Source organism: Bombyx mandarina, chromosome 02 (genome assembly GCF_030267445.1).
Source record: "Bombyx mandarina strain Sakado chromosome 02, ASM3026744v2".
Classification (NCBI taxonomy): Eukaryota; Metazoa; Arthropoda; class Insecta; order Lepidoptera; family Bombycidae; genus Bombyx; species Bombyx mandarina.
In genome coordinates, this window is record NC_143209.1 from 3,632,459 (window position 1) to 3,660,347 (window position 27,889).

The following is a 27,889-nucleotide window of genomic DNA, read 5'->3' on the forward strand; positions in this document are numbered from 1 at the left end:
ATCCCAAGCTTGTGCACCCTCACAGATGTCTAAAGATTACTATTATTACACGTTTAAACCCGAAGAAACACTAAATTAACAAAATAAAGCAATTACACAACTTCACTACTCGCTTTCCCGCCAAAAAGTACCATTAAATTTAACATTAAAAAAAAAGGGGTTTTTATGATTTGGTAACTAAGACCTTTAGGTCAAGAAAAGTTATCCTAAAACAAATTCTTTATTACACAAATCGTAAATATTTTTTTTTGTAAGGCAAAGGCCTCCAATTTTGACATACCTAACATCATTGTTCAAACTGCAATCTTCCGAAATGAGGATTGTCTTTTTCGAACGTTATAAACTACACCTTCTTATAATGATGTAGGTACTAAATTATTCATTTCCTTTCCCTTGCCGTTTTATGAAGTACCTAATCTCTATTTGTCATTTGACCTGTGCGTGTATCAATAGTTCTTGCTGGTTTTAAAATTGAAATATTTTATTGTTTTACAATTACCATATGATTGGCTTGCCCGCTGTTAAGCGGATATAGCAGTCAACTGTGATAATATTGGCATCACAAGAATTCCACTGAAGGCTCTACTTGAAAAAAAAAAAGATGAATTAAAAACATTGTCATTTTGGTAAGTCCTATAATACTAACACGTAACAAAGCTTCTCTGTTTATTTGAAAAATTTAAGTGAAATCACAAAAGTATTAAAATCCTATGAGAAAAAAAGAGTTGCAACATTATATCGTTCAGTGTGTCACCAGTACATTGCACACAAAAAGTTTTTGCCTACACAGACGCAGTCTTGAGGCGATGACTCCGCACGCGTCCCGACCTATCTCTGTGTGCGTGCATCCGTGTGACCTACTTACGAATAGTTACGAACGCGTTCGACAAGCCTCGGTCGTTTCCGCCGCCCGAACATATGCGCCCCGCCATCTTGGTAACCGACATCCAATGTAACCTGACCTATTTAACGATTACACTATAAACGTATAGAGGTCAATGAATTCTGGATGACGAGAATTACGTAAAAATATCGAGTGTTTACTATGGTGGTTGTTTTCGCGGCACTATCAGTGTTTTGTCATCGTGTAAGATAACGGTGATTTACTTCCGAAGTGTACAAACTTTGTTCAATGAAACTACTGTAGAAACTGTATAGCTATTAAAAACTATTCACGCGAAGTGTTTAAATTATTTCACACATCACAATAAAAGCTCTCTCAATTTTCTAATTTACGTAACTCAATAATAGCATCAGTCACAATTCAATACGATATTATCAAATGGCCATTTCTCGTTCATATCCGATCTCGACTTCCGCATTCGAAATTTGAATTTTCAACTCGCGCATAACACACATAAAACCATATTTGAAAACTTTCACTGCCTATTCGAAAGTTGGCGGCACTAGGTGTATGTATGTGTGGGCTTAATTTTTTTTTTTTTTGTGAGAGCCCGCGGAGTTTGCGAAAATTGCGTTTTGAAATACCTAGACGCTAACGAGAACTGCTATTCTTCGTTTAACGTTATTAAGCTAAATTAATGTATACATGTTGGTTTATTGTGTTTATTTTAAATGTGCTCAAATCTCCCATTTTTTTCGTTTGAAAAATTAATGTACGAGACGCGTTAATTTTAAGCAATTTATTGCAAATTAAAAGGTCAATGACTCGATTAGTTCAAAAGTAATAAAAATATTTTTGACATAAAGTGTTGTCGAATTTTATTTTTAAACTTGTTTGTATTAAACACGATGCATTTTTACGAGCGGCCTCACTAGTGTTAGTTATCTTATAAATCTTTGGCGTAATGGTTATAATCACAGAATTAATCATCGCTACGTAATAGTTGCAGTCAATACCACACTAATTAACAAACACACTTCGGTTTTCTGATACTTAGTTCCAGCCTTGTTTTTTTTGTTATAGCGCCATCTATTGTAACGTGTGGGGAACTGAATCGGGCTAGTGACGGCTTTAAGAATGAACGCTGATGTACTTATTACTTATTTATTCATTCTTTTATTTAATATTATTATTTGTAATGATTTATTTGAACAGATGCCATTCACCACAGTACGGTTCGAGCTATCTTTCCGATACTCATAATTGAGGTGAAAATCTTCTTCATGACCTTTTCACACCTACAAAGAACGCGTATTAATCGAATAAATATTAAATGCTAAATCAGAGTGTAAGCCAATAGTTAACACACAAGCACACGACCTATATGACGTTAAGCGTTGTGCAGAGTCCAGAAAATGGTAGCTTGAATATCGCTATCTGCCTTGAGGCATAACGGCAAACTCTTAACAAGGATTACGACTTTTGAGGAGATAGAATAGGAGCAGACACGGTAGAAATAGGCGTGACTATACCATTTTAAACTCTATTCGTGCATATCAACACCTTACCTTTTTTTATTTATTGCTTAGATGGGGTTAGAACATTTAACACCAGCCCACCTGGTGTTAAATGTTTACTGGAGCCCGTAGACGTCTACAACGTAAACGCGCCACCTGCCTTGAGATATAAGTTCTAAGGTCTCAGTATAGTTACAACGGCTGCCCCGCCCTTCAAACCGAAACGCATTACTGCTTCACGGCAGATATAGGCAGGGTGGTGGTACCTACCCGTGCGGACAAAATCTACCTATTTTCACCGCAAACTATGCACGTGGATCGTTACGAGTCGATCACTATGAGTGGCCCCACTAATGTGATGTATTTGATGGGTCTACACAATCTTCTTATTTCTTTCAAAGGGTTAGACATTTGTCTGCTAAAGAGCCAATTCAAATTGCAACGACCCGATACATTCGGTTTTCATTACTTAGCTTGTAACAAAGCCGTATCGCGTGCTAACGAAACACGGTGAAGGCTTCTCTTGTGGCAGCGAATTGATCGTGCTCAATCATTACAAGATTATTAACATATAATGGTTTGTTTAAAAAAAAATTATGTACAAAGTTGTATTGTTACTTGGGACATCGATAGCCAGAGCCTAGCCTCGAAGTGGTGATATTGAAGTGTGAGCAGTGAATTGCCGGAGAAAGAGTGATTTAAAGTTCATTTTTCCTACCTAAGCTGATAGCCTTGAGAGGCTATATCAGCGTCGCCTTAACTAGTAGGTGAGCTCACGGGGCTCAAACCTGATGACGTTGCTAACACGAACCCTAGCAAGAGCCGTGCTTCGCAGAATCTACCACCGGATCGGAAACTCAGTGGGCTGTGTTTGAGGGTTAAAGTCGACAGCAAATTCGTGATTAATGTACATAAGTAACTCTGCCAATGCCGGTCCCAAGCCTAGATGAGAAAAGAGGAGGATTGAATTGGAGTTCGACCTTTCCACCATAAAACACTCAACGTCGAATATAAGGCTTCAGCGGCCTCGAAGAACTAAGTCTCTTCCAAAAGCCGTGGAGGGACGCGGGATCCCATCATTTTCCCAAGAAAGCCTCATGAGTTCACGACCCTCAGCATTGAGGATTATTGACGCAAGGAGGGTATATAAGTAGTTGCCAAGTGAAATGTTTTCTGTGTATAGAAATGTATAGGAAAAAAGCAAACCTGGACCCCTTGTTGATCCTTCTCTGTGCAATGATATCAACAAAGAATCTGGCTTAAAGGTATACAGTGTAGCATGATCTCAGGCGCCCAGTAAAGTTATTATTTATTTTAAGAGATCTGTGCGAAAAAAAAAGGAAACAGACTTAAAATTATAATTAAAATATCGTAAGTTTTTTAAGGCTAACTCAAAAATTACTGATCGGATCTTATCAAACAGATTACACGACAAACACTGGCTTTCATATAAAAAAAAATATTATTTAAAATCAGTTCTGAGGCAACACGTAAAAAATGCATGCTTATTGTGCACCTCCTCCTTTATGTGAGGTCGGTTAAAATGATTTAATCAAATTCTAAATGACGTTTTCAAAAGTTTAAATTATTTACGCATCGTTTATCAAACGAGATGCAAAACTAATAAGTCTACTAAGTGACAGTTATAAAACACATTAAAAACACACAACGCTATTTTAATTTATAATGTTAAAACGTTTTTATTAATGGGACGTCACTAGTCACGTTTGACAGCAGGTGGATAAGGAGGCAACGAATGCATTTATTCACACGCCGGGCTGCATTAGCATTTTGTCAATTAAATTTTATTGTTGGCTCTAAGTTCGACAAGGCCACGCAACTGGGAGATGCCGCCGGCTTGGGCTTCTCTGTAGATATTTTTTTTTTTGCTTCGAAACCCAGAGAGATGCAAACACCAATCGTTTAGTTTATGTAGTACGCTTTTTGGCGGGAACGCGATGTTGTGTTTTTTTTTTTAATCTGTTAATTTAGTATTTGTGCATCTCTAACATCCGTGAAAGTGCCAGAATGTGGAAAGATTAAATAAAATTAGACGTGGCTAATCAGGTTCTTCGCAAAATTTCACTAAAATTCAGCAAGCCCTGGATTTTATTGCTTAATATCTCGTTTTATTTTATAACATCCCAATTTATTAAAAATACGGTTAAATCTATTTCCACCTCATTCCGATTCATATAATTTTTAATATTATAAATTGTAGAACAAAAATGCCATACCTATTCCAAAAAAAATCGGCACTGGCAAAAATGGGCTTAACAAGAAAGCGATTGCCATACTACAAAAAAAAAGAAAAAAAACTGCTATTTAAAAGGAAAAATATGCACTCCACATTGTTTTGTTTTCGGAACCGACTCTTTCTTCAGCTGAGGTTTACAAGAGTATTTATGGTACTTATGTATGGTATTTATGGAGTTTTACTGGTGGTAGGACCTCTCTGTGAGTCCGCGCGGGTAGATAACACTACCCTGACTATTTCTGCCGTGAAGCAGTAATGCGTTTCGGTTTCAAGGGCGGGGCAGCCGTTGTAACTATACTGAGATCTTAGAATTCATATCTCAAGGTAGGTTGCAGCATTTCCGTTGTAGATGTCTATGGGCTCCGGTAACCACTTACCCAGACACACGTCTGAGTAATAAAAAAAAAACAAAAAAAAAACACAGAGGCGACTGTGCTTTATTGTGAGTATTCATTTGATCTCTTGTGTTGATTTCATATTAATTGCGTAAAAAATATTTTTATCAAATGACTAATCACTATGTACACTAAGTTTTTTATTGTATGCACACCTATGCATTCTCGTGTGTTCGGTGGAAATCAAACTGATTTTCAATTATATATTTTTTCCTTAATTTTTCTTTTCAACCGTCTTCCGATTTACGGAAGTTTGTTTGAATACACATACATACATATTTCATGTTTACGATTGACTACTACGATAAAGGAACAATATCGTCTAATAAAAATCAAAAACGCAATATTGTGATTTGCGTAATTTTGAGACGTAGACCTCAAGTCTCAAGGTATTAAACACCATGTGATTAGCTTCAAACGCTTCAAATTTTTAATAGTAACTTTTAGCTTTTGGTGCGATGATAAAGACATCCGTTTTTTTTTGTTGAAGTTATTTCTAAATTTTTGAATTCAATTTACTGGTCACATAATAACACGATATTTGACAGATGAAAAATGAAGTCACAAAGTTTTTTTAAGGGGTTTTATGACCTGGTAACTAAGACCTTTAGGTCAAGTCTTATTTTAATTTTAATGATAACTTTTTTAAATGAAAAACGATATTATGAAATTAAATGAAGTTGATTATTATGAAACATGGCATGAAACGAAATGAAAACGAAAAGAAATGAAATGAGATGATATGGGATGAAGTATACTCTCAGTAAAATGGTGCTCATGTACTGAGACTTTTTCAGTGGACTTTTTGAAGGATCCCGAGAAGTTACGTTCAGCGGCTTTGTTTCATTTTCTCGCATTTGTGCACTTTCACAGATATTAAACAGTTAATAAACCACCGTTATTGCACATTTAAACCTGAAGAAACACTAAATAGACAAAATAAAACAAATCACACAACTTCACTTCTCGCGTTCCCGCCAAAAAGTCTAACAGATGAAAAAGAAAGCTAAATTCGCACAGATAAAGTAAACTTATGAGCTATACGAGTATAATAAAATATGAGTTACTAAGAAACAACATTGTGTTTAAACTGAGAAGGGTTTTTCAAATAGTCGTAACCTTTTAAGGCAGTTAGCACAGGCTCATGTTTGATACAGCCTTATTTATGCTGACCTCCAAGGCTGGCCGCACGCAAACGCTGACGTCACGCTCATCCACTGAATTCGAATTTCGAATGTTAGAATAAGCTAGATGAATAATAGGTATTTTAATGTTGTCGGCCCTTTACTTGATTTTAGCGGTTCGTGAGGTTACGTAAGTTATGTTTGTAATGTTGGCGAATCTGTTTTTTTTTTTTTATGTTTGTATTAAGGAATGACTTGAAGATTCGAATTAGGATTACGTTTTATTTTCGCGAATCATTCAAAAGTTATGAATGAAGTTAAGCGAACGGATATAATTTTAGTGTTGGAGCGTTATTCAAATCGATTCCGCAATTCGAATAGATATTTTGAACGGTGTTTAAATTAGTCATCGCTTTCCCTTGACTACAAACATTAATGTTGCAATAAGGAAAAATGTTATGTTTGCACGGCCCGTACGGACGGACAGCTTAGAAAAGTTTATTATGGTCTTACATAATTTTCTTGTTTACCACTACTACCTACTTACGCATACGAAAATTCGAGAAGTATCGATATTCGGATATCGATAATTTTTGTTATCGATTCACTATATTCGTAATAGTCTTTTTTAAATCGCAGTCACTGGCACTTCATACTTTGGCCATTCATGTTGCAACATTAAATAGATATGTGCCCGTTGTATGCGTTGTTTCAGCTATATATATATATATATATGTATTTCTTTATTGCTTAGATGGGGGGACGAGCTCACAGCCCACCGGTGTTAAGTGGTTACTGGAGCCCATAGACATCTACAACGTAAATGCGCCACCCACCTTGAGATATAAGTTCTAAGGTCTCAGTATAGTTACAACGGCTGCCCCACCCTTCAAACGCATTACTGCTTCACGGCAGAAATAGACAGGGCGGTGGTACCTACCCGCGCGGACTCACAAGACGTCCTACCACCAGTAAAAAGCATCTAGGGCGGCCCTAATTCACTATACGTTTAAAATTGCCTATGAAAACTATAATTATATAACTAGTCATACACGTACGTTACGTGTGAGCCCTGCGTTGCGCAAGGCAGCGTTAGTTTTTTGTTTGCCCATACACTTACTATCAAGCGGATGACGTCACAGCGCGTTTAGAGAACGCCCTTTAGTAAGAAGATATATTGATGATCGCCACACCGAAATTGTTAGGGGAAAGTGTGCGTTGATGCCTTTAGATATGGTTCAAGTTTTATTGAAACGATAATAATCGTTGTGACAGTTTCATGGTAGCTCTACTGGTGTCGGTCTGTGCGAGGATAGCACGATCTACAAGGGAGTATTTGAATGCAAAATTATAAAGGATTTATAATTTTATCATATCACCTTTTCCAAACATAGGGACCACTTCGTCGGCTTACCAAAATAAATCAGTCACACGGCTAAAGATATCTTCTCCATTCCCTATAACACTATTATTGATTATTATTATTTTTATTTTTTTATTGCTTAGGTGGGTGGACGAGCTCACAGCCCACTGGAGCCCATAGACATCTACAACTTAAATGCGCCACCCATCTTGAGATATAAGTTCTAAGATCTCAGTATAGTTACAACGGCTGCCCCACCCTTCAAACCGAAACGCATTACTGCTTCACGGCAGAAATAGGCAGGGCGGTTTCTGGCATGTATCATTCGTCACCACTTAAAAATCTGTATTAGAGTTTATAACAATCTATATATTAATACGTGAAGCAAAAACTTTGTATCCCTTTTTACGAAAATTGCGCGGACGGAGGAGTATGAAATTTTCCACACTTATAGAGAATATAGAGAAGAAGTGCACAATGCTATTTTTTTTTTTAAATAATGCATAAAAGATACATTAAATCAATAAAGAAAACATTACACACACTACATACCATGTATTTGACGCACACACGCATGCATACTATTTATTGTCAAACTTTTGTTCTTGACGTCTGTTGTCAAATTGAGAATAGATTAAATATTGTTTGTCTTTGTTAATATTTTTTATAGTGTAGTCTTGGTGAAATTTGTGATTATAGAAGTATAAAATACAATCATAATAGTGTACAAACTTACAATTCCAATCAATTATAGTCGAATTTCGACTACTGCGGGACCTCTAGTTAATAAAAAATAGCCGTTATAACGAGCATGGCATGTACAGCCTAACCTGCTACAATTTATTAGGTAACGTTATTTGACACGTTCCATTTTGTAATTGTATGTAATGAACGGGTTTATTCTCGTTAAAAGACACGCACACCAGAAAAAAGTTGCATAAAACCGAAGGAGCAAAAGCATTACGTACAATGAATTTACAATCTAGATGAGTAACATTGTTAAGTTGGTATCGCTGGAAAGAGATTCGAATAGATATCAACTCTATTGTTAATCTATAATACGTTTTATGAATGCGATGCAAACGAGATGTACGTACGGCCATAACGACGCGTGCAACAAAAAAGAAAAAGAAAAAAAGAAACTGGCAAATTCGAAATTTAAATTACGAAATTTCGCGATAGGGCAACCGGTGCGTTGTCTCAATTAAAACTACATACGTCATCGTTTTTATATGATTTTCAACTTAATTGTGTAGCGCATAAGGTGTATATCAGGTTGAACGTTGTAACGGCGTCAAGCCAACTCAAAAGTGTGTCACTGAGTTGAACAGCCACGCAAGGCCGGTCTATCTATGAATGCGCGGCAAAACCGACGATGTGCACCCCTCGCGTGGTCACAAGATACTTCGGAATTTGAAATTAAAACCGCATTGTTGCCACCAGTTCGCTAGAATATATAGTTTTTTTTTTTTAATAATCTGTATCGAAAAACTCGTAAGATTTTTAAATTTTGAATATTGAATTATACGCATTTCGTGAATTTGAAAGCGTAATGTTACGACAGAAACACGTATGTGCGGTCGTCGTCGGAAGTAAAGAGCCGTGGTGGCGCGAAATAAGGCGTCGCTTACGACATTCTCGCCCGCAGCTCCTATTTATAGCTTTATTGTTTTGCAGCGCGCGTTAATGAGAAGAAATTGAGAGTGAATTTTTGAAAGTGATGAATCAACAATAGCGCCTTGTGTAATGCACACGTGTCGCGTACAAGTACACGTCGTATACTTACACCCCGTGATGAGCTTAATGTAGTAACAAAGATTTCTCTTATTCGCTTGAAGAAGAACGTATGATTTTTTAAAAGCAGTTTAAGAAATGCGTAATTCAACTTTCGATTTGTACAGTTTCAAAATTTCTTTTAATTACCTCACAATTTTCGCGGTAAAAAAAAAACACCAACGTGTTTAATCTGTTCGTCTTAAAGTAATCTATGTCTAAATTAAAAAAAATATGCGATAAATTTGAATAGGGAAGGGAATGTTTTTTTTTTTCTCGAAAATAAGCATCTATATGATTTAATTTTAAGCACGATCATAATTATTTGAATTTAGAATACGAACAATGCATCGCGCGTCTGTATGACACATTATGATGAAACATAATAGAACGCTAATTATTTTAGGGTTTTCGCATTAGTTTAACATACTTTACTGCAATCCAGTCAGATTGTTTTTCCGCTAATCGCACTGGCTCTATAGAATGTAACACGGTATCTTGATGGACATTTTTGTAGGTCCTTCAACTTGCAAGATAATATAAGGAAATTTTTTAAACAAAATATTCTTCATGAATTTTATATACAGTTTTATGAGCCCGTAAGGATGGGTACCACCTAACTGTTTGCATATATCGCACATACGGTGCAATAACGTCACTTATGCAAATTATGTAATTTTTCAGGAGAACGTTGGAAAATTCAACATCTTATACAGTTCCGTTAGGCTATAGAAATAAAATGATAATATTTTAACTACAACTTTAAACTTCATCAGTAAAAGCAAACATCTCGCTCGTTTCCCTAATAACTATTTAAAATATAAAAATGAATTGCTGTTCGTAAGTCTCGCTAAAACTCGAGAATGGCTGGACCGATTTGACTAATTTTGGTCTTGAATTATTTGTGGAACTCCAGAGAAGGTTAAAAAGGTAGATAAATATGAAAATACTCAGAATTAATTAAAGTTTAGGTCTTTTATTTATCGATTGAGGCACTACGAAGTCTGCCGGGTCAGATAGTAACTTATAAAAAAATATATTTTCTCATACCCAGTTCAGTATTAACAAAAAAATTGCATAAGCCACTTTATAGCACCGTATGTGCGATATGTCGCGAAGCATTGGTTTTCTTTCGAATATAGAGCGCGGAAATCTATATATTAATACGTGAAGAAAAAACTTTGTATCCCTTTTTACGAAAATTGTGCGGACGGAGGAGTATGAAATTTTCCACACTTATAGAGAATATAGAGAAGAAGTGCACAATGCTAATATTTTTTTAAAATAATGCATAAAAGATCCAATAAATCAATAAAAAAAACATTACACACACTACATACCATGTATTTGATGCACACACGCATGCATACTATTTATTGTCAAACTTTTGTTCTTGACGTCTGTTGTCAAATTGAGACTAAATATTGTTTGTCTTCGTTAATATTTTTTATAGTGTAGTCTGGGCGAAATTTGTGATTATAGAAGTATAAAATACAATCATAATAGTGTACAAACTTACAATTCCAATTAATTATAGTCGAATTTCGACTACTGCGGGACCTCTGGTTATTATTAAATTATAACAACCTTCCAAAAGTAATAACTTAAACCAATCTAATCATGTCCCAACGATGACAAAGCGTCAAAACAGTACATAGTCCACGTTTCAGTACTAAATTACAGATATCTCGCAGACCTAGGCCCACTGACTGATAATGTCCTAGGTATTAGATAATTTCAAATGTTAGTGGGACATTGTGTAGGAAATGCGAGTTCATTATATTGCACATATACGTTTGAGATAACATTGATTTGTTTGTTGTTACAGACAAACGGGACACGATAATAGTTTTTAACTATTAATAAATAACAATAGTGCCGTCGAATATATATTATGTACGTGGAGATTCAATTTGGATGTACGTACGATGTATTATCACTGGTGGTAGGACCTCTTGGGAGTCCGCACGGGTAGGTACCACAACCCTGCCTATTTCCGCCGTGAAGCAGTAACACGTTTCGGTTCGAAGGGTGGGGTAGCCGTTCTAACTATACTGAGACTTTAGAACTTATATCTCGAGGTGGGTGGCCCGTTTACGTTGTAGATGTCTATGGGCTGCAGTAAACACTTAACACCAGGTGGGCTGTGAGCTCGTCCACCCATCTAAGCAATAAATAAGTAAATAAACCTTTTTCGTTGTATACATCGCGTTGCATGTGTCTACTAAAATGTAAATGACACTGCGACCTCATTATGTGGGTAGCTGGAGTTTACATGTGAACAGTAGTTCATCTAGACTTAGTAATGACTCTTAGCGTGCATATCGACCAGGGTGAAGAATCGGACAACATCTATTTTTCATCCCCCTAAATGTTAAGAGTGGTCCATCCCTAAATTTTATTTTTTATTTTTTAGACAAAATTTTTTGTTTTTTGTTTTTTTATGATACAGCATACAAAAATAGATACAACCCTAAGTTTTAACTCCTCTACGATCAATCGTTATTTTTTATTTGTTAATCCTTACACACTTACAATAAGTTCGTTTTTTTTTTCTACACTAGAAATTCCCTAGAAATCTTATATATGGCAAAACAGCGTTTGCCGGGTCAGCTAGTTTTGATATATATATAATATCGTTTAAATCTGTTTGTCTATTGTGACAAAGTCAATTTATACGACATTAACGAAGTGAAAACAGCCTTCCGAATTGTGACGAAAACGTAACCGGGCACGCTTTTACGTTTTCGCAACATCCCTTCAAGGTGATAAACGCTATTTTGTTTAGCTATTTTTTTTTCGCGCGCTTATAACCGAAACCGGGTCAACGGCGTCCTTCGTTCGGGTGGAAAACTAATTGTGTATTTGTAATGTTGGTAGTCGCGCGTTCTCGATTTGAATTTTTTTCGAATTCGATTCGAATATGAATTCAAATTTGTTAATCGTATTTGTCATTATCTAATATATTAATTAAATATATTAATACGTGAAGCAAAAACTTTGTATTCCTTTTTACGAAAATTGCGCGGACGGAGGAGTATGAAATTTTCCACACTTATAGAGAATATAGAGAAGAAGTGCACAATGTTAATATTTTTTTTAAATAATGCATAAAACACACATATTACCATGTGTTTGACGCAACACGTATGCATACTATTTATTTATTGTGAAAGTAGTTGTCAAACCTTTGATCTTGACGTCTGTGGTCAAATTGAGAATAGATTAATTATTGTTTGTGTTTATTAATATTTTACTATATTGTAGCCTTGGCGAAATTTGTAGTTATAGAAGTATAATAGTCTTTGAAAATAGTGTACAAACTTACAATTTAATTATAGTCGAACTTCGACTACTGCGGGACCACTACTAGTTATAAATCTAGAACGTTTGGAACATGTCTCTACTGTCATTTATTAATACGACTTAGTCGAGTGCTAAGCTGTGTTGATTTGTGTTACCAAGACCGCTGTTGTATCCGCGATATTTAGTTGAGTGGGAAAGAAGAATCCGTAGATATTATGAGTTAATCTACCTCTAAGAGACCTACAAACAAAAGAAGGTAAAGCTAGGCGCTTAGTAACAGATATCGACATAATTATTTCAGTGCGCCGCGTAGGGCACCGGTGACCTATATTGCACTTAATATGTTAAATTGTATAAAATCCGATGTAAACACTAAGATTATTCTCTATAGATTTTTCTAGAACTCTCTATGATATTTTTGATCAACGATGCAGCGTCTGAATTGCGACGGAGGCAACGCTTCGCTTTGACTGTTTGAACTCTCGTATTTCTATTTAGATTTGTCATAAAACTACCGTTAGCGGAGGCACAGAAGTCGACGGCTAAGTCCCTTCGCTGTTAAATAAGCGATGACGTCACAGACGCGTATGCACACACGCACGTGTGCGTATGGACCGCGGTGCTGCGTTTGCATGGAATCGGCTACTTGATCTATCATTTTTTTAAATATTTTTGATTTTGTAACTATACTGAGACCTTAGAACTTATATCTCAAGGTGGGTGGCGCATTTACGTCGTAGATGTCTATGGGCTCCAGTAACCACTTAACACCGGGTGGGCTGTGAGCTTGTCCACTCATCGAAGGAATAAAAAAAAAAAAAATTTGGTTTAGGTGTTTCGATTTTTAAATCTAATTTATTTAATGAAAACACTCAATCTACTCTTTTTAATGGTGTGATATTGATCGAATATAATCGGTAAGATACTTGAAAATTCTCACTATTTTTTTTTGTGGCACGCCTTATTTATGCGACGATAGTCACTTCTTTATGTTTGAGACGTAAAGTGTCTCAAGGTTGGCGACGGCTTAGCTGTGCCACTAGTATTACCAATATCAATTTTTCTGTGCTCTATAAATGGTTAAAACATTTTGAATTAACTTTAAAGGAATAGTAACACCAAAAAACTATGCCTATGTATAATTCGACCATATATTACTTTTAAAGCACCTACTTCATCATGTGAGCTTTAGACTAGTCTGTCAATGATGACAACAAATAATAAGATAGCTAGGTTTTTTTTTATTTATTGCTTATATGGGTGGACGAGCTCACAGCCCACCTGGTGTTAAGTGGTTACTGGAGCCCATAGACATCTACAACGAAGACGCGCCACCCACCTTGAGATACAAGTTCTAAAGTCTCAGTATAGTTACAACGGCTGCCCCACCCTTCAAATTAAAGACATTACTAGTTTTCCTCTATTATTATGACTAAGAAGTAGCTTTATAAGAGCTTCAAGCGAGTCGATTGCCACTAAGCTCTCGAACTAAGCCCTTAAATAGATGAAGATAAACGGTGCACTGAACTAGTGCACACCAACACACGTACATATTATCATATCAGTCGCTAGGCCAGCGACGGCGGTGCATGTACCACGCACTCGCATACAGTAATGTGTGTAACGCGACCAAATAATTTTGATACTTTAGCAATATTATGTTTTTTTAAATATTTATTTGCAATTATGCCGTGTGCCTGTTAGCTCTCGGCGCATCAATTAAACTGACCGTGGCATTGACAATGACAATTTATTTATTTTATTTATTTAATATATTTTGTACACACAGCTGTTAGAAAAAACACGACAATAAGAATACAGAGTACAAGGGCACTGCTTATTTCATGTTGAAATCTCTTCCAGTAGGCCCGCAAAAGGAAAGAAGAATTAGGGACACAAACCTAGTGCTTACAGTAAACATTACATATAATAATATATACATATGACAAGATTTATGTCATGTTTTTTATTTATTTATTGTAAATGTGTTAGCTTTTTTCACGAATACATTATTGTAGATCAGGAACGTGTATTCTGCTAATATGCGAGCTCTTATGAGGAAACGGAGAATTTTCTAGAATTATCTGTCACACGAAACATTATTTTATTGGTTTTATAGCGTCGTGATCTTCGAGAAAAAATGATCACCCCTCCTATTTTATCTATAGTTTATTTTAATAGCGCCATATCGTAATATCTTCTAACTGCGTCTAGTCGATCGATTAACATAAGATTTATTACTGAGGATCGCTTTTAACAAAAAAAAAGGGTGCGCGTACTTATGTACGCGCGTAAGAAGTTATACTTTATTTTTATTAAATTAATTTCTTTTTTTCTTTTTTTAATTTTAATCAATTTGAAAAAAAATCGATTAAACAATACAGACTCGTCAAGCTACGACAACTTCATTTCTGTTAATTTTGTGTCACGGTGCGCGCGCATCGTAAAATTTCACTCTCATCAATTCTTCATAACGCGCCTAAAGAAGTATAACTTCAAAAATCAATTTCGATAAATCATGTAACTGTTTAAAGAGGTAACTTTAACGCAAAACTAAGGCTGGCTTGTTACATAGTCGAACGCAATTGACACACTTCGTGAATACATATTATTATAATATTTTTCGCATTAAAAGTGTATCATACAATTTCCAAAAATATTCGAAATTGAGTTGATATGCGGAATCATTTGGTATCTCACCAGTATTTTTCTCATAAATACTGTCAAAAGAGCGTTGCTTAGTTTTAGTTTTTTTTTTGTTTAGTTTACCTATGTTTTGACTACTATTAACAAAATTAAAACATAATTTTATCTTACTTTATAAGACATAATAATATAATGTAACTGGTAAAAAAAAAAAAAAAAAGTTGCAAAGATGATTAATATTAAAAATATCACGTGTTAAACCTTTAAAACGCTCTCCTGTAAAATTAGTGCTTTTTATTTATTTCTTAGATGGGTGGACGAGCTCACAGCCCACCTGGTGTTAACTGGTTACTGGAGCCCTTTTTTTTTTTTTTTTTTTTTATTGCCTTTGTAGGCAGACGGGCATACGGCCCACCTGATGGTGAGTGGTTACCGTCGCCCATGGACTTCAGCAATGCCAGGGGCAGAGCCAAGCCGCTGCATGGACATCTACAACGTAAATGCGCCACCCACCTTGAGATATAAGTTCTAAGATCTCAGTATAGTTACAACGGCTGCTCCACCCTTCAAGCCGAAACGCATTACTGCTTCACGGCAGAAATAGGCAGGGCGGTGGTACCTACCCGCGCGGACTCACAATAGTTCTTACCACCAGTAAAAATGTAAAAAAGCTTTGAGATTATACAGTTTTAATGCCAGAAGACGATATATAGCTTTATTATTTTCGTCTATAACGACTCGCATGCCGACTGAGCCCTGCACTAAACACTGGCTAGGTGACAATGTAAGCGTTGCACAAGGCAATGCACACAGGCTTAAATTCTAATATATTATCGTGTCAGTCGATAGGCTGCCCGACAGCGGTGCATGTACCAGAGACACGCGCATATGATTACGTATTTACGACGCCGGACGAGTCTTGATACTTTGGCAGAGCTTTTTTTTTTATATTTTAATCCATCGCTTGGTAATTTGCGTACGTATTTTCTTTTCAGCAGCGGCATCATCGTGTACTGGTGAGAGAAATACAGATCCGATAAATTTGCTAGTACTTCATCGTTCAACTCAGCCTTAGAATACGGTTTTACTTTGTGCTTTTGTTTATTTATTTAAAAAAAACACGTGGGACACTCGGGGACTGCCGCGGTAAAGCTATTGCATAGCATTATTTATCAACTCATGCAATTGTAATTAGACAAAAATGTAGTATTAAACAATAATAAAGTAAGATGCTATATTTATAAAGATTAACAAAAGCAAAACATTAATTGTCCTCTTCACAGTCATAAGCTAGACAACGCGAGAGAGAGATGGGCAGACTTTTCATGATGCAGTGCGACGTCACACCGCGCACTTATTCACAAACACTACACAAGCGCAACGTGTGAATTTGTTGAACGCGAGCTACATCGTAGGCGGAGTGGGTGGTGTTAGGTTTTATTTTCGTTACGAAATTTTTGGATTCGGTCGCCGCGCTCAAAGCCCGCGATAAAAGCTATGCAATAGCTTAAAAATCAAACTTTATTTTGTTTCCGATTCTTCTCAGTGATGAAACTGAACGAACTAATTTAAAGCACCTACGAAGATCTACTTGGATAATCGTACTGATAATAGTACATAATTATGTGTACTTTTACTGTGCATAGTGTATTGCACTTAATACAATGTATTAATGTTTTCCTGCATTAGTACTTAACGCCAGAAGACAGTGTTTATGATTAGTAAGTAAAGTAAAATTACAAACTTCTAAACATTTGCCAAGAATTAATTTGAAAGTACTATCAGGCGAACAGCTGTTTTCTAATGGAAAATGTGTCAATAATTATTTAAATACTGAATAAATAACGAATTGGAGCCGAAAAAGTAATTGTATTTGTTTTAGACGACAAAAAAATACCATTAACAACTTAAATTATCGTCAAGCCGTGAACAGGTGTTCGAAAAAACAAGATGGCCGCCTAAACAGATGTCATTAAACCGACGAAGGTTGTAAGTATCAAGACGGTGCGGTCGGCACGCATCGGTACACGCTATATGGGTCTTGGCCAGGCTACTTTTTCTTGCGTAGTGCAGTACTAACGACCTGTCACACGCTTATGTTATCCTGGTACATTTCGTTCGAAACTGATTTCAAAGATTTAATAAAATTTATTTTTTGTTTAATTCATTAGTTTAGTTAAATCCAATTAACGTTGTCTTGTCGTCCGTTGTATTTTATTACAAATTTATTCTGTAAATAAACACAATTTTATGTATAAAGATTTTAAGTTTTAATAAACAAAAAAAAACGTTTGGACTGCGCCTATAGCGATCTCCTATATACTTATGAACTCCTGGTACTTTGCTGTGAGTGAATATGATTTCTAGATTTTTATTTTTTAGAAAAGAATCAATTAAATTCGTGCTTGGGAAATACGTTTTGCGTAATAAGCTTTAGATAAGCAATAGGTAGATATTTTCATACGATGAGTCGGTTGAAGTCGCGCAGGTGTTAGAATTGGGACCTGGAGATGGAAAACTGGTACATTGGATTGCCTTAGGATTAGAAAAGGAAAGCTTGCGACTACAGGTACAAAAGAGAGAGACGAAAAATCTTAAAGATTTTACCCGCTTACATTTCTGATTTCCTAGTAGTAGCGTTCCCGTAATTCATATAGTTCTGGATACGTTTTTAGTTTAAATAATTAATTCCTTAGTTGGTTTAGTGAGCTTAGGTTTAATTGGACATTTAATAGGGACACGTTCATTTTTATTTTTGGTTTTATTTTTATTATTAATCACCTATATTTTTTTTTTTCCGAAATTGTTTGTTTTTATTTATTTTTATAATCTATGTGAAGTGTTTATTTTTAATGAATACAATATGGATGCAAAATCTGAAATAAATGAAATAAAATAAATAAATAAAAATTGTTCTTCGGAGTTTGATTTAGTTAAAGTAACAAAGATTAAACCAAACTTGGTGATTTTTTTCTTTTTCTTTATAGCGTTTTTTGTCAGCGTTATTTATATGTACATAAATTAAAAAAAAATGGCGCATTTTACCCGCTTTTCACCGACACTTAGATGATTAGATAGATGATAAAATTTGTTTACATATCGGCAGTGGCTGGCTGTCCCCATTGCTCACGCTCATAAGCGACGGTAACCACTCACCAACAGATAAGCCGTATGCTAGTTTGCTTAACAAGACAATTAAAAGACTAATTAAGTTATGGCGCAATTTTAGGATATTTTTTAAGTAACAAATTAAATTGTAACGGCTGGTTCTTAGATCACCAGATAGCATTCAACATAATTAGAATAAAAAAAAGGTTTAAAATATTAAAAAAATCTATTTCAATACATAGTAAACAGAACTAATAATTTAAATGACATATTTTTATAAGCTGATTAGAGAAAAAAATATATATAAAAGAAATATACCATCGGTTTTTGTCGCGTATGTGATTTTCAAGTTAAATCGTCTTGAGGTAGGTGAAATATGATATTAAATATATATTTATCGTCGTCGTGGCCTAAAGGATAAGACGTCCGGTGCATTCGTATGTAGCGATGCACCGGTGTTCGAATTCCGCAGGCGGGTACCAATTTTTCTAATGAAATACGTACTCAACAAAGGTTCACGATTGACTTCCACGGTGAAGGAATAACATCGTGTAATAAAAACCAAACCCGCAAAATTGTAATTTGCGTAATCACTGGTGGTAGGACCTCTTGTGAGTCCGCACGGGTAGGTACCACCACCCCGCCTATTTCCGCCGTGAAGCAGTAATGCGTTTCGGTTCGAAGGGCGGGGTAGCCGTTGTAACTTTACTGAGACCTTAGAACTTATATCTCGAGATGGGTGGCGCATTTACGTTGTAGATGTCTATGGGCTCCAGTAACCGCTTAACACCAGGTGGGCTGTGAGCTCGTCCATCCATCTAAGCAAAAAAAAAAAAAATTTTTAATAAATGCGTGTTTTGTGTTTTCAACACGTGCTTATTACTCAATACAGGTGCGTCACACCTATCAGGCCGTGGACGGTCTAAGAGCACAAATTAAAAACACCGAAGTCTTAACAACATACAAATAACATTTCTAAGAATAATTATTATTTGATTACGAACGAAATATTTATATGCAGTGCGTTCCAAATTATTAAGAATTTTGCTTCGACGACGAATAATTATTACTGACATAAAACATTTTATTTATACATAATATATATGTATATTTCATATATATATATATACAAATATGTAATGTAAATTTCTAATTACTACCAAAACGGGTTATTGAATTATTATAGGTATTTTTTAAGTAGATCACATTTCAAATGACCATTGACGTAACATAATTAAAAGTAGACAAAAAATGGTAACGGAACTATATATCTGTTTATTGTATGTATATATACTTCTATTATATAATAATGTATTGTCTATAGTACACCGCAACGTACTTGCTATATTTTTATATTTTCCAGAATTTCCGTAAATTAAACGGTTGTCTGGAAGAGATCGCTTTTAGCTATAAGACCGCCTATTGTACAAATGTATCTGCTTTTTGAATGTAAATTGTGTTTTAGTGTGCATAAAGTATATTCTCTCTCTCTCTCTCTCTCTTTCTCTATTTCTGTTTGCCCGGATGCATTTTCAGTTTCACCGGGATATATGGGCGAGCTCTGGTTCAGCCAGGAGAGTTGGGATTTGCTATCAGCTGCCCGAGCGCCTCCGAAGGAGACATGAAAGCTCAATGGCATCTGCTAGGCGAATTCATCTACTACTGGATCGATTATAAAAAGATCCGATAAAGGTTCAGCTTAAAATCTCGCACGGTGAGTGGTGGAAGTAAAAACCACCATATATTTTTGCTGCCTAGCAACCTTGCTTTTCAGTTGTGAAGCTATTACAACTCTTTAAACGCAATTAAAAAACTGTTTTAAGTTTCAAAGTAAGCAATAGCTGTATATGGGTTTCAATGAACGCTTAACACAAGGCGGGCCGTGAGTGAATCTCGAGTGGTTAGTCATTCGTGTCCACGAAAATTGTAAAGTATTCAAAAAGAAACGATATTATGTTTTTTTATTTTTTTTATTGCTTAAATGCGTGGACGAGGGCACATACCACCTGGTGTTAAGTGGTTACTGGAGCCCATAGACGTCTACCATGTAAATACCGCCACCCACGAATGGTAAACCGTCGACGTCGCCCAAAGCACGTCATTACGGATTCTCCTGATCCATTAACGGTGCTTTTAGGCACCACAAGCACCGGTCACCGTCCTCGTCGAACCCGTCACCTGCGACGAAGGGCTCGACGAGCGAATTAACCCCATAGACACAGCCCACTGAGTTTCTCGCCGGATCTTCTCAGTGGGTCGCGTTTTCGATCCGGTGGTAGATTCTGCGAAGCACTGCTCTTGCTAGGGTCAGTGTTAGCAACTCTCCGGTTGAGCCCCGTGAGCTCACCTACAAACGTTAGGGTGAAGCTGAAATAGCCTCTCAAGGCTATCTGCATAGGTAGGAAAAAACAAAAAAACGCCGCCACCCACCTTGAGATAGGAGTTCTAATTCTAAGGTAATGTTACAACGGCTGCCCCATCCTTCAAACCGAAACGCATTACTGATTCACGGCAGAAAACGCGGGGCGGTGGTACGTACATGTGCAGACTCACTTGAGGTCCTACCACCAGTAATTACTCAAATTATAATTTTGCGGGTTTTGATTTTTATTACACGATGTTATTCCTTCACCGTGGAAGTCAATCGTGAACATTTGTTAAGTGCGTATTTCATTAGAAAAATTGGTACTCGCCTGCGGGATTCGAACACCGTTGCATCACTAAATACGAATGCACCGGACGTCTCGTCCTTTAGATATGCTTCCTATCCTTTAGATAGTGAGATAAAAATCGCATAAGTAGTTGTAATTGCAATTCTTTGTGATGATTTAGTTTTTTTTATGTATATATATTACGTCCATGCGAACGAAACGTGTGCAGTGCGTATAATGAATTACGTCAGCGCTTTTCAGCTGGTTCGGTTACTAAGCGTTTTTGCGGAGCTCTAGGAAAATTGTTTGGTAATAATTTTTTTTGTTAATTTCATCTATATAAAAATGAATTGCTGTTCGTTAGTCTCGCTAAAACTCGAGAACGGCTGGATCGATTTGGCTAATTTTGGTCTTGAATTATTCGTGGAAGTCCAGAGACGGTTCAATGGGTAGATAAATATGAAAATGCTCGGAATTAATTAAAAATAACAATTTTGTTTTCCCTTTGATGTGTCCCCCGTCGGACGGATCCCTTTTGTTTGTTTTAAGGTTATTTTATACAAAAGTTTAGGTCTTTTATTTATCGATTGAGGCACTACGAAGTCTGCCGGGTCAGCTAGTTTTATAATAAAAGACGTAACGTAAAGATATTTCGTGACGGGTATTTATTGGTTTTCGTGGCGAAGGGCGAGACCGCCGTCATACAATCTTGAGGCTTCGACCTCATGTCTCAAAGCGGACGGGCTCCGGCGATCGCTTGCGGGCCGTGAGTTCATTCAATCATCAGAAAACCCACTTTAACAAAATGAAAATGAAAATATCATTAATGTAGTCAGAGTTAATGGACCACATCAGAAGCTTCTTCTTGTTTGTCTCCACCTTATCTGACTAGGTGGGGTCGGCACAGCTATTTTTTCTTTTCCATTCTCTTCTATCAGCCGTCATCTCAACACTCACTCCTCTCTCTCTCATATCGTCATTCACACACACCATCCATGTCTTTTTTGGGACGTCCACACACTCCATCCACGTTTTAATTGGTATCAGCATCAACAGTTCGATGTTTTTAATTGAACTTCAATCAAGCTTACTCCATTCAAATAGCCGAAGAAGTTGCTTCGTTATGATAATTTTTCCAAATTTCAACTTTAAATGGCTCTCCAGTAAAGTTACAAAAGTGTCGCTTAAACTAAAATAACCTTTCAACTCTCGATATATTATATTTTAGTGATAGGGAAAATTTACGGCGAAAATACGACAATACAAGCTAATACAAAATTGTAATCAAGTTTTAGTTTCTAGTAAGTGTAGATATTCTGAATGTCATATTTCTTGAAATTACTCATTATATTTTTACTTTTCTCATTTTATGATGTTGTCAACTATTGCACTGTCAATTGCATCTATAATTGAGTCGTCTATTATCAAAGGTGGCAATCTGTGCATTTGGACAAAAAAATGTTATTGATATGTCAATACAGATTGATTTGAATATAATCGTCTCCCTCAAAGAATACGGTTCAAAACCTGCATTAAATAAAGGTTAATAGTTAACCTGTTATTTATCTAAGATGTCGTTCCGAAGAGTTTTGTGACTGCCAATGGAATACAAAGTCAATAATTCGTTTTTCTGATTTACCAATAATTATCCAAAAGTCAGATTGCCGGCTTTGATAATAGTCGACTCAATTAAGGTGACATCTGCCATGTATACTTACTGTCAATTTGTCAATGTTTTGTATCGATGATCACTTTTTTGGTGCAACTAAATAAATACCTGACCCTTAAGCCGAATTCGAACTAACGCAAAACCGACTTCAACAAAACATAGGAGGTATTTAATATGAGGCACCACGTTTAACCCGTAAACACTCCACCGATGTTACTCACTGTAAGCTTGACTCATCAGTCAAGTCTCTATCTCGTAAAAGTTAACTCAAATTTGTATGGAGTTAGAACAGCGCCCCTAGCGGCAAACGCAGCGAAACTGTTCCAAATCCAGCAAAAAAAAAAAACACGAACTAAGCACACAGATTCGCACGTTAAAAAATGTCGGACTGTAATAGCGATAACAAAACTAATTTATTACTTTCCCCCGCGTAATTAAGGCTCCATTTCGAATGAGCGGTCCGCAAATTAAATATAATTATAACCAGTCGAAAAGATCTCTTTTTATAACAAACAAGCTAACAAAAAAGCCGGTTCACACTCAACGCGGTTTGAGTTACGCAATGCCTGTAACTTGTTTACTATAAAAAAAAAAGAAATCCGAACACGCTTTTACCGAGTGTGCGAAATGCCAAAAATTGTCCTTTGCTTTATTATTAACTTACGCGGCTATTTGGCTAGTAGCGAACGGACCGTAATAACTACTATAAAAAAAACTGTGAACTTAGAACTCCTGTCTCAAGGTGGGTGGCGGTATTTACGATGCAGTGTCTGTGGATTCCGGTAACCACTTAAAATCAGGTGGGCCGTGAGCTCGTCCACCCATCTAAACAATAAACATAGTGTTATATTCGTGAATGTGTGGACGCCAAACGAAATCTGGCCAAGCTCAAAAAATTCAATCCACAAACGAACATGACATGGACATAGGCAATGTCTATAAGTAGTACACTGTTAAACCTAGTCGAAAAAGAGACTTGTCGTGGTGTTCTCGGATAAAGGCCAAGAACCTTCCCTAAAGTGCCACATAGACACAGCCCACTAGTTTATCGCCGGATCTTCTCAGTGGGTCGCGTTTCCGATCCGGTGGTAGATTCTGCGAAGCACGGCTCTTGCTAGGGTCAGTGTTAGCATCACTCCGGTTTGAGCCCCGTGAGCTCACCAACTAGTTAAAGTTACGCTGAAATAGCCTCTCGAGGTTAGCTTAGGTAAGAAAAAAAAAGTGTCAACGACAATTGTAAAAAGTTTTAAATTAAGCCAAAATTGTGACACGCGAATGCGTGAACACGATTAGAAACAAGGACAAACTGGACAATTTTACTAGAGGCGCTATTGCTTGTAAACTGAAAGAAATACCTCTAATTTCATAGATCATATTTAATTAAAATTAATTTTACTTTTCTGTCAACTTATTACAATTTAAAATTTTGTATCATTGCATTAGATAATCTCAGTGAGCGAGTACGTTCCGAGCGGTCTCGGTGGGCGTTAACACTAATCGTCGCCCGCAATGTGAAAGCTTCCGAAATGTCAATTCGAATTTCGAATATAACCTGTAGTTTTCTTCAAACAGTCTTGATCGTTTTAAATTGTTCCGTTTTATTTATTTATTGTACTTCACAATTACACTACGACCTCACTTTAGAAGGTCACTTTCGAAATTCGGCAATGGAATAATGAGTGAAAATACAATTAATACAATTAAAAGATCATTCGCGTGGTGGTAAGTGGTAAAATGTATTTCTAAGAGTCCAATGACCTTGTCAACTTTAGGGCCAACATTTATTTTGGAGCACGTCAAATTAAGATTTCTGTTATTGCTCACAGCACGCTGAAAACCGTGAACACACGTGAGCATACGTTAAGGACGTGCTAAGACTCAGACCTGCGGTCGCTCGCAATTTCAACACTCAAATGATAGGATGAAATTATCGAATAAAATAAAACTTTGGTTTTACGAAAGGGATAAATGAGTCGTCTATTATCAAAGGCGGCAATCTGTACATTTGGACAAAAAATTTTTTATTGAAATGTCAATACAGATTTATTTGAATATAATCGTCTCCTTCAAAGAATACGGTTCAAAACCTGCATTAAATAAAGGTTAATAGTTAACCTGTTATTTATCTATGATGTCGTTCCGAAGAGTTTTGTGACTGCCAATGGAATACAAAGTCAATAATTCGTTTTTCTGATTTACCAATCATTGTCCAAAAGTCAGATTGCCGGCTTTGATAAAAGTAGACTCAAATACAGCTTCGAAAGAATTGTTATTATCATCGAGCTTTAAGTTGGGAACATCTTATAGCTTTAATTTTGTTTAAACTAGGCAACTATGGTTGTTGGATCTATGAAAACCATAGAAAAATCTGCTTTTTCGTAACTTTAGATTGTTCCTAGTTACCGTAATACTGAATTTATGAGAACGAAACGAAAGGGTCACAGAGGCAACGGTAGACATAGACCATAATGTGGTTGGTATACTTGTTAATTATAAATAGTCCTCAGATGACATTACTGTTGACCATGACAATGACAATAAACACCAAAAAAAGACGCTATCCACATTTCTTTTTGATTCGCGTTAAAACCATTATTAACTATGACCTAAAACTAAATGGTCAAATAAATGCTGAAATATGTTGAATTACGCTTTTATTGGTTCATCATCGCCCCACGCGTCGGAATGATTGGGCGGTGGGTGGAACTTGAACACAACCTAAGCCCCTTTGCTTTTGAACCACACCCCGTTGGTCCAAATTCAGGAAGGGTGCGCATCAGAATATTTACACATCTCGTTTCGCCACTCGGATGGCACACCGGGCCGTCGGCCTTACCTTACCGCATGAATTATTAACGGCAAAACCGCTCCCGAAATAGTCTCAGTAATTATTTTAAACCGTGATGTTCAAACACAATCTAAACAGCTTTTATGTCGTACGAAGCGATAGTTTAAAGTCAGCAGTCTCTGAAACTCGCGAGTGATTCAAAAAGAGCGAATGCCGAATTATAATTGGCCACTTTCGTGACACGTAACAACGCGAGCTTGCGTAACAAAATGCGAGAGACAATTATGCATGTATTAATACCGGAAAAGACTCTTCTCGCTTTCTACGGGTTCTTTTTTTTGTATATTTCTGTTTCTGTTATTTATGTACATTTTATTTTGATTATTTTATAGCGTACGCTCACGCAATATCTTTTCCGCGTTCTCTAGATTAAGATTCGTTCCTAAATGTTACCAGTTGTTATGTTCGAGTTTTGGTATGTTGGTACCGACTATCCTTCCGTTCTGTTGGTAGTGTTATGTTAAGCTTCGCACATTTGGGGACCGATACGATAATACTAGAAATACTTGTTATAATTACAGCGTTCAAATGAAAGAAAAGAAAGAGTTGTTACACACATTCGGAGCGAATTATCGTAAAAATTCAAAGTTTACTTTGTGCGATTAATTAAATATTTTACGATGCATATTTACTGCAATTAGAACAGAGAGGGGTCTGTTCATTAACTTTGTACATCCATATACCTTTGGCTAATTTTAGGTGGAGTAACTCAAAGAGGTATTAAAGATAGCTGAGGTGTTGTTAGTAAAAAAGCCTTGATCGACCTAACTATTTACATCTGATGCAGATTTGGACCTGTTTTCTTTTAACGATAATTTCTTTGAATTTTCAATTAAGTAAGCAACTTTGTTTATTTTTTATTATTTTGGAACCGCAACAGTTAAGCTAAATACAACACAATGTTTAAGGCAAAAAGGATAAAAAATCTGTAGACTAAGAGAATGTCAGACGAGTGTAAATCACGACAGCATCTAATTACAAATTGACAATATGTGTTTAACTTGAATTTTAAAACTGGGTTAGTTCAGGACTTTCGTATAGTTACGATCAACGTAAGATCAACGCCCAAATCTGCGATTTACTGGTTATTTGATGGGAAATTACCTTTAATGCTCCCACCTGAAGTGTGTGGCTGTTGGCTTTGCTGCACATTGGACTGCGCCTCCAGCTTGCTCACAGAGTTCCACATATCAAACATGTTCAACATGTTGGGCCCGAACGGACCGTCACAGGCTGCTCTCAACACTCATCCGTCAGCGCGCTTATTGTACCGTGTATCATCTTTTAACTGCACCAATATAATTAAAATCAAGTTTCAAGATTGTTCGTGCGTCGTACAAAAAAGTCTTAAGGCTACGTCACTGATCCCGGGTTCTTTGTAATTTTTTTATTTTATTTTATTTAGTTTTAATTATTATTATTGCTATTAAATATTTGTTTTTTTTTCTATCGCGATTAATAATATTTTTAATAAATATTCTTCCTCTAATATTAATATATTATAAACTTTCTCAAACGTTCAACTAATGTAAATACTCTATAATTCTTTGAATACGTAATTTATTTATTTAATTTAAATCTACTATAATATTCGGATTAAATATCAGTCTAAAATTTCGTTTTCAGGTTTACAGGGCACTTGCTCTCGGGAAGTTTAAAAATGTGGGCACTTTCGAAAATGACTAAATTTAAATTGTGTATTAAATGTTTTAACGATTTAAAAACTATACGTGATTATATAATTTTTGCGTATAAATTCATTAATATGTGTGTGTAACAATCGTGATATTGTCGCGGTGCTTCGGTTATCGGTTTCTCATACAAAACGATTATCGCATTTCTTAAGTCCCTTTCGATTTCCTTGTAATGTTCCATTTATATATTTTTTTCTCTTCATAGTATGTAGCGCGATGTCGCGTGCGCGTCGCCGCCGGCCGATGCTCACAGTTCCAAATTCGAAATTGCCGAGACGAACGCGACCGCCATTTTTGTTTGCGAATTTCGAATATTTTTTAAATCAAATTTCGAATTGTTAGGGTTTTTTTTATTTATAATGACCGACAGTCGGATTTTTTTTTGTTTTAGTATTGAACCATGTCGCGTTCTTTCGTTCACTGAAGTGCAGTTGCATCGAGGCTTTCGGGAGGGTGGGGCGGTTCGGAAGCGGCGCTACGCAGTGCGCATGCTCGGAATCGATCCCGTTCGCTCGCCGAGCGCTCCTAAAGAACTATTTTCCTCTATGTGGGTATGCGCTGATGGAAATATAGGTGTGTTAGCTGTTGTATTATGTCATCCTCTTTGATGTTCGTCGGGGTACTTCTGTCGCGGTCTCTATACAAGCGCGCTGCTCTGAGCCGTTTGACGGCTCGGCGAATGTAATAGGGACGC

General features: G+C 36.3%; 1 protein-coding gene across 6 annotated transcripts in view; it reads right to left on the reverse strand.

Moving 5' to 3' along the window:
* Positions 1-27,889, reverse strand: part of Hr3 (nuclear hormone receptor 3 ROR-beta) — a 144,626-nt gene that overhangs the window by 88,705 nt on the left and 28,032 nt on the right. Inside the window, exon 1 of one of the 6 annotated variants that reach the window (XM_089735394.1) lies at positions 26,606-27,529. The exons of 2 other annotated variants lie outside the window; for them this stretch is intronic. In XM_089735394.1, coding sequence (XP_089591520.1) covers positions 26,606-26,708 — 103 coding nt within the window. In that variant the 5' untranslated portion in view covers positions 26,709-27,529. Of the gene's footprint in view, positions 1-26,605; positions 27,530-27,889 lie in introns of those variants that run through there. 3 more of the 6 variants (XM_089735398.1, XM_028172886.2, XM_089735412.1) reach the window with 3 other exon arrangements.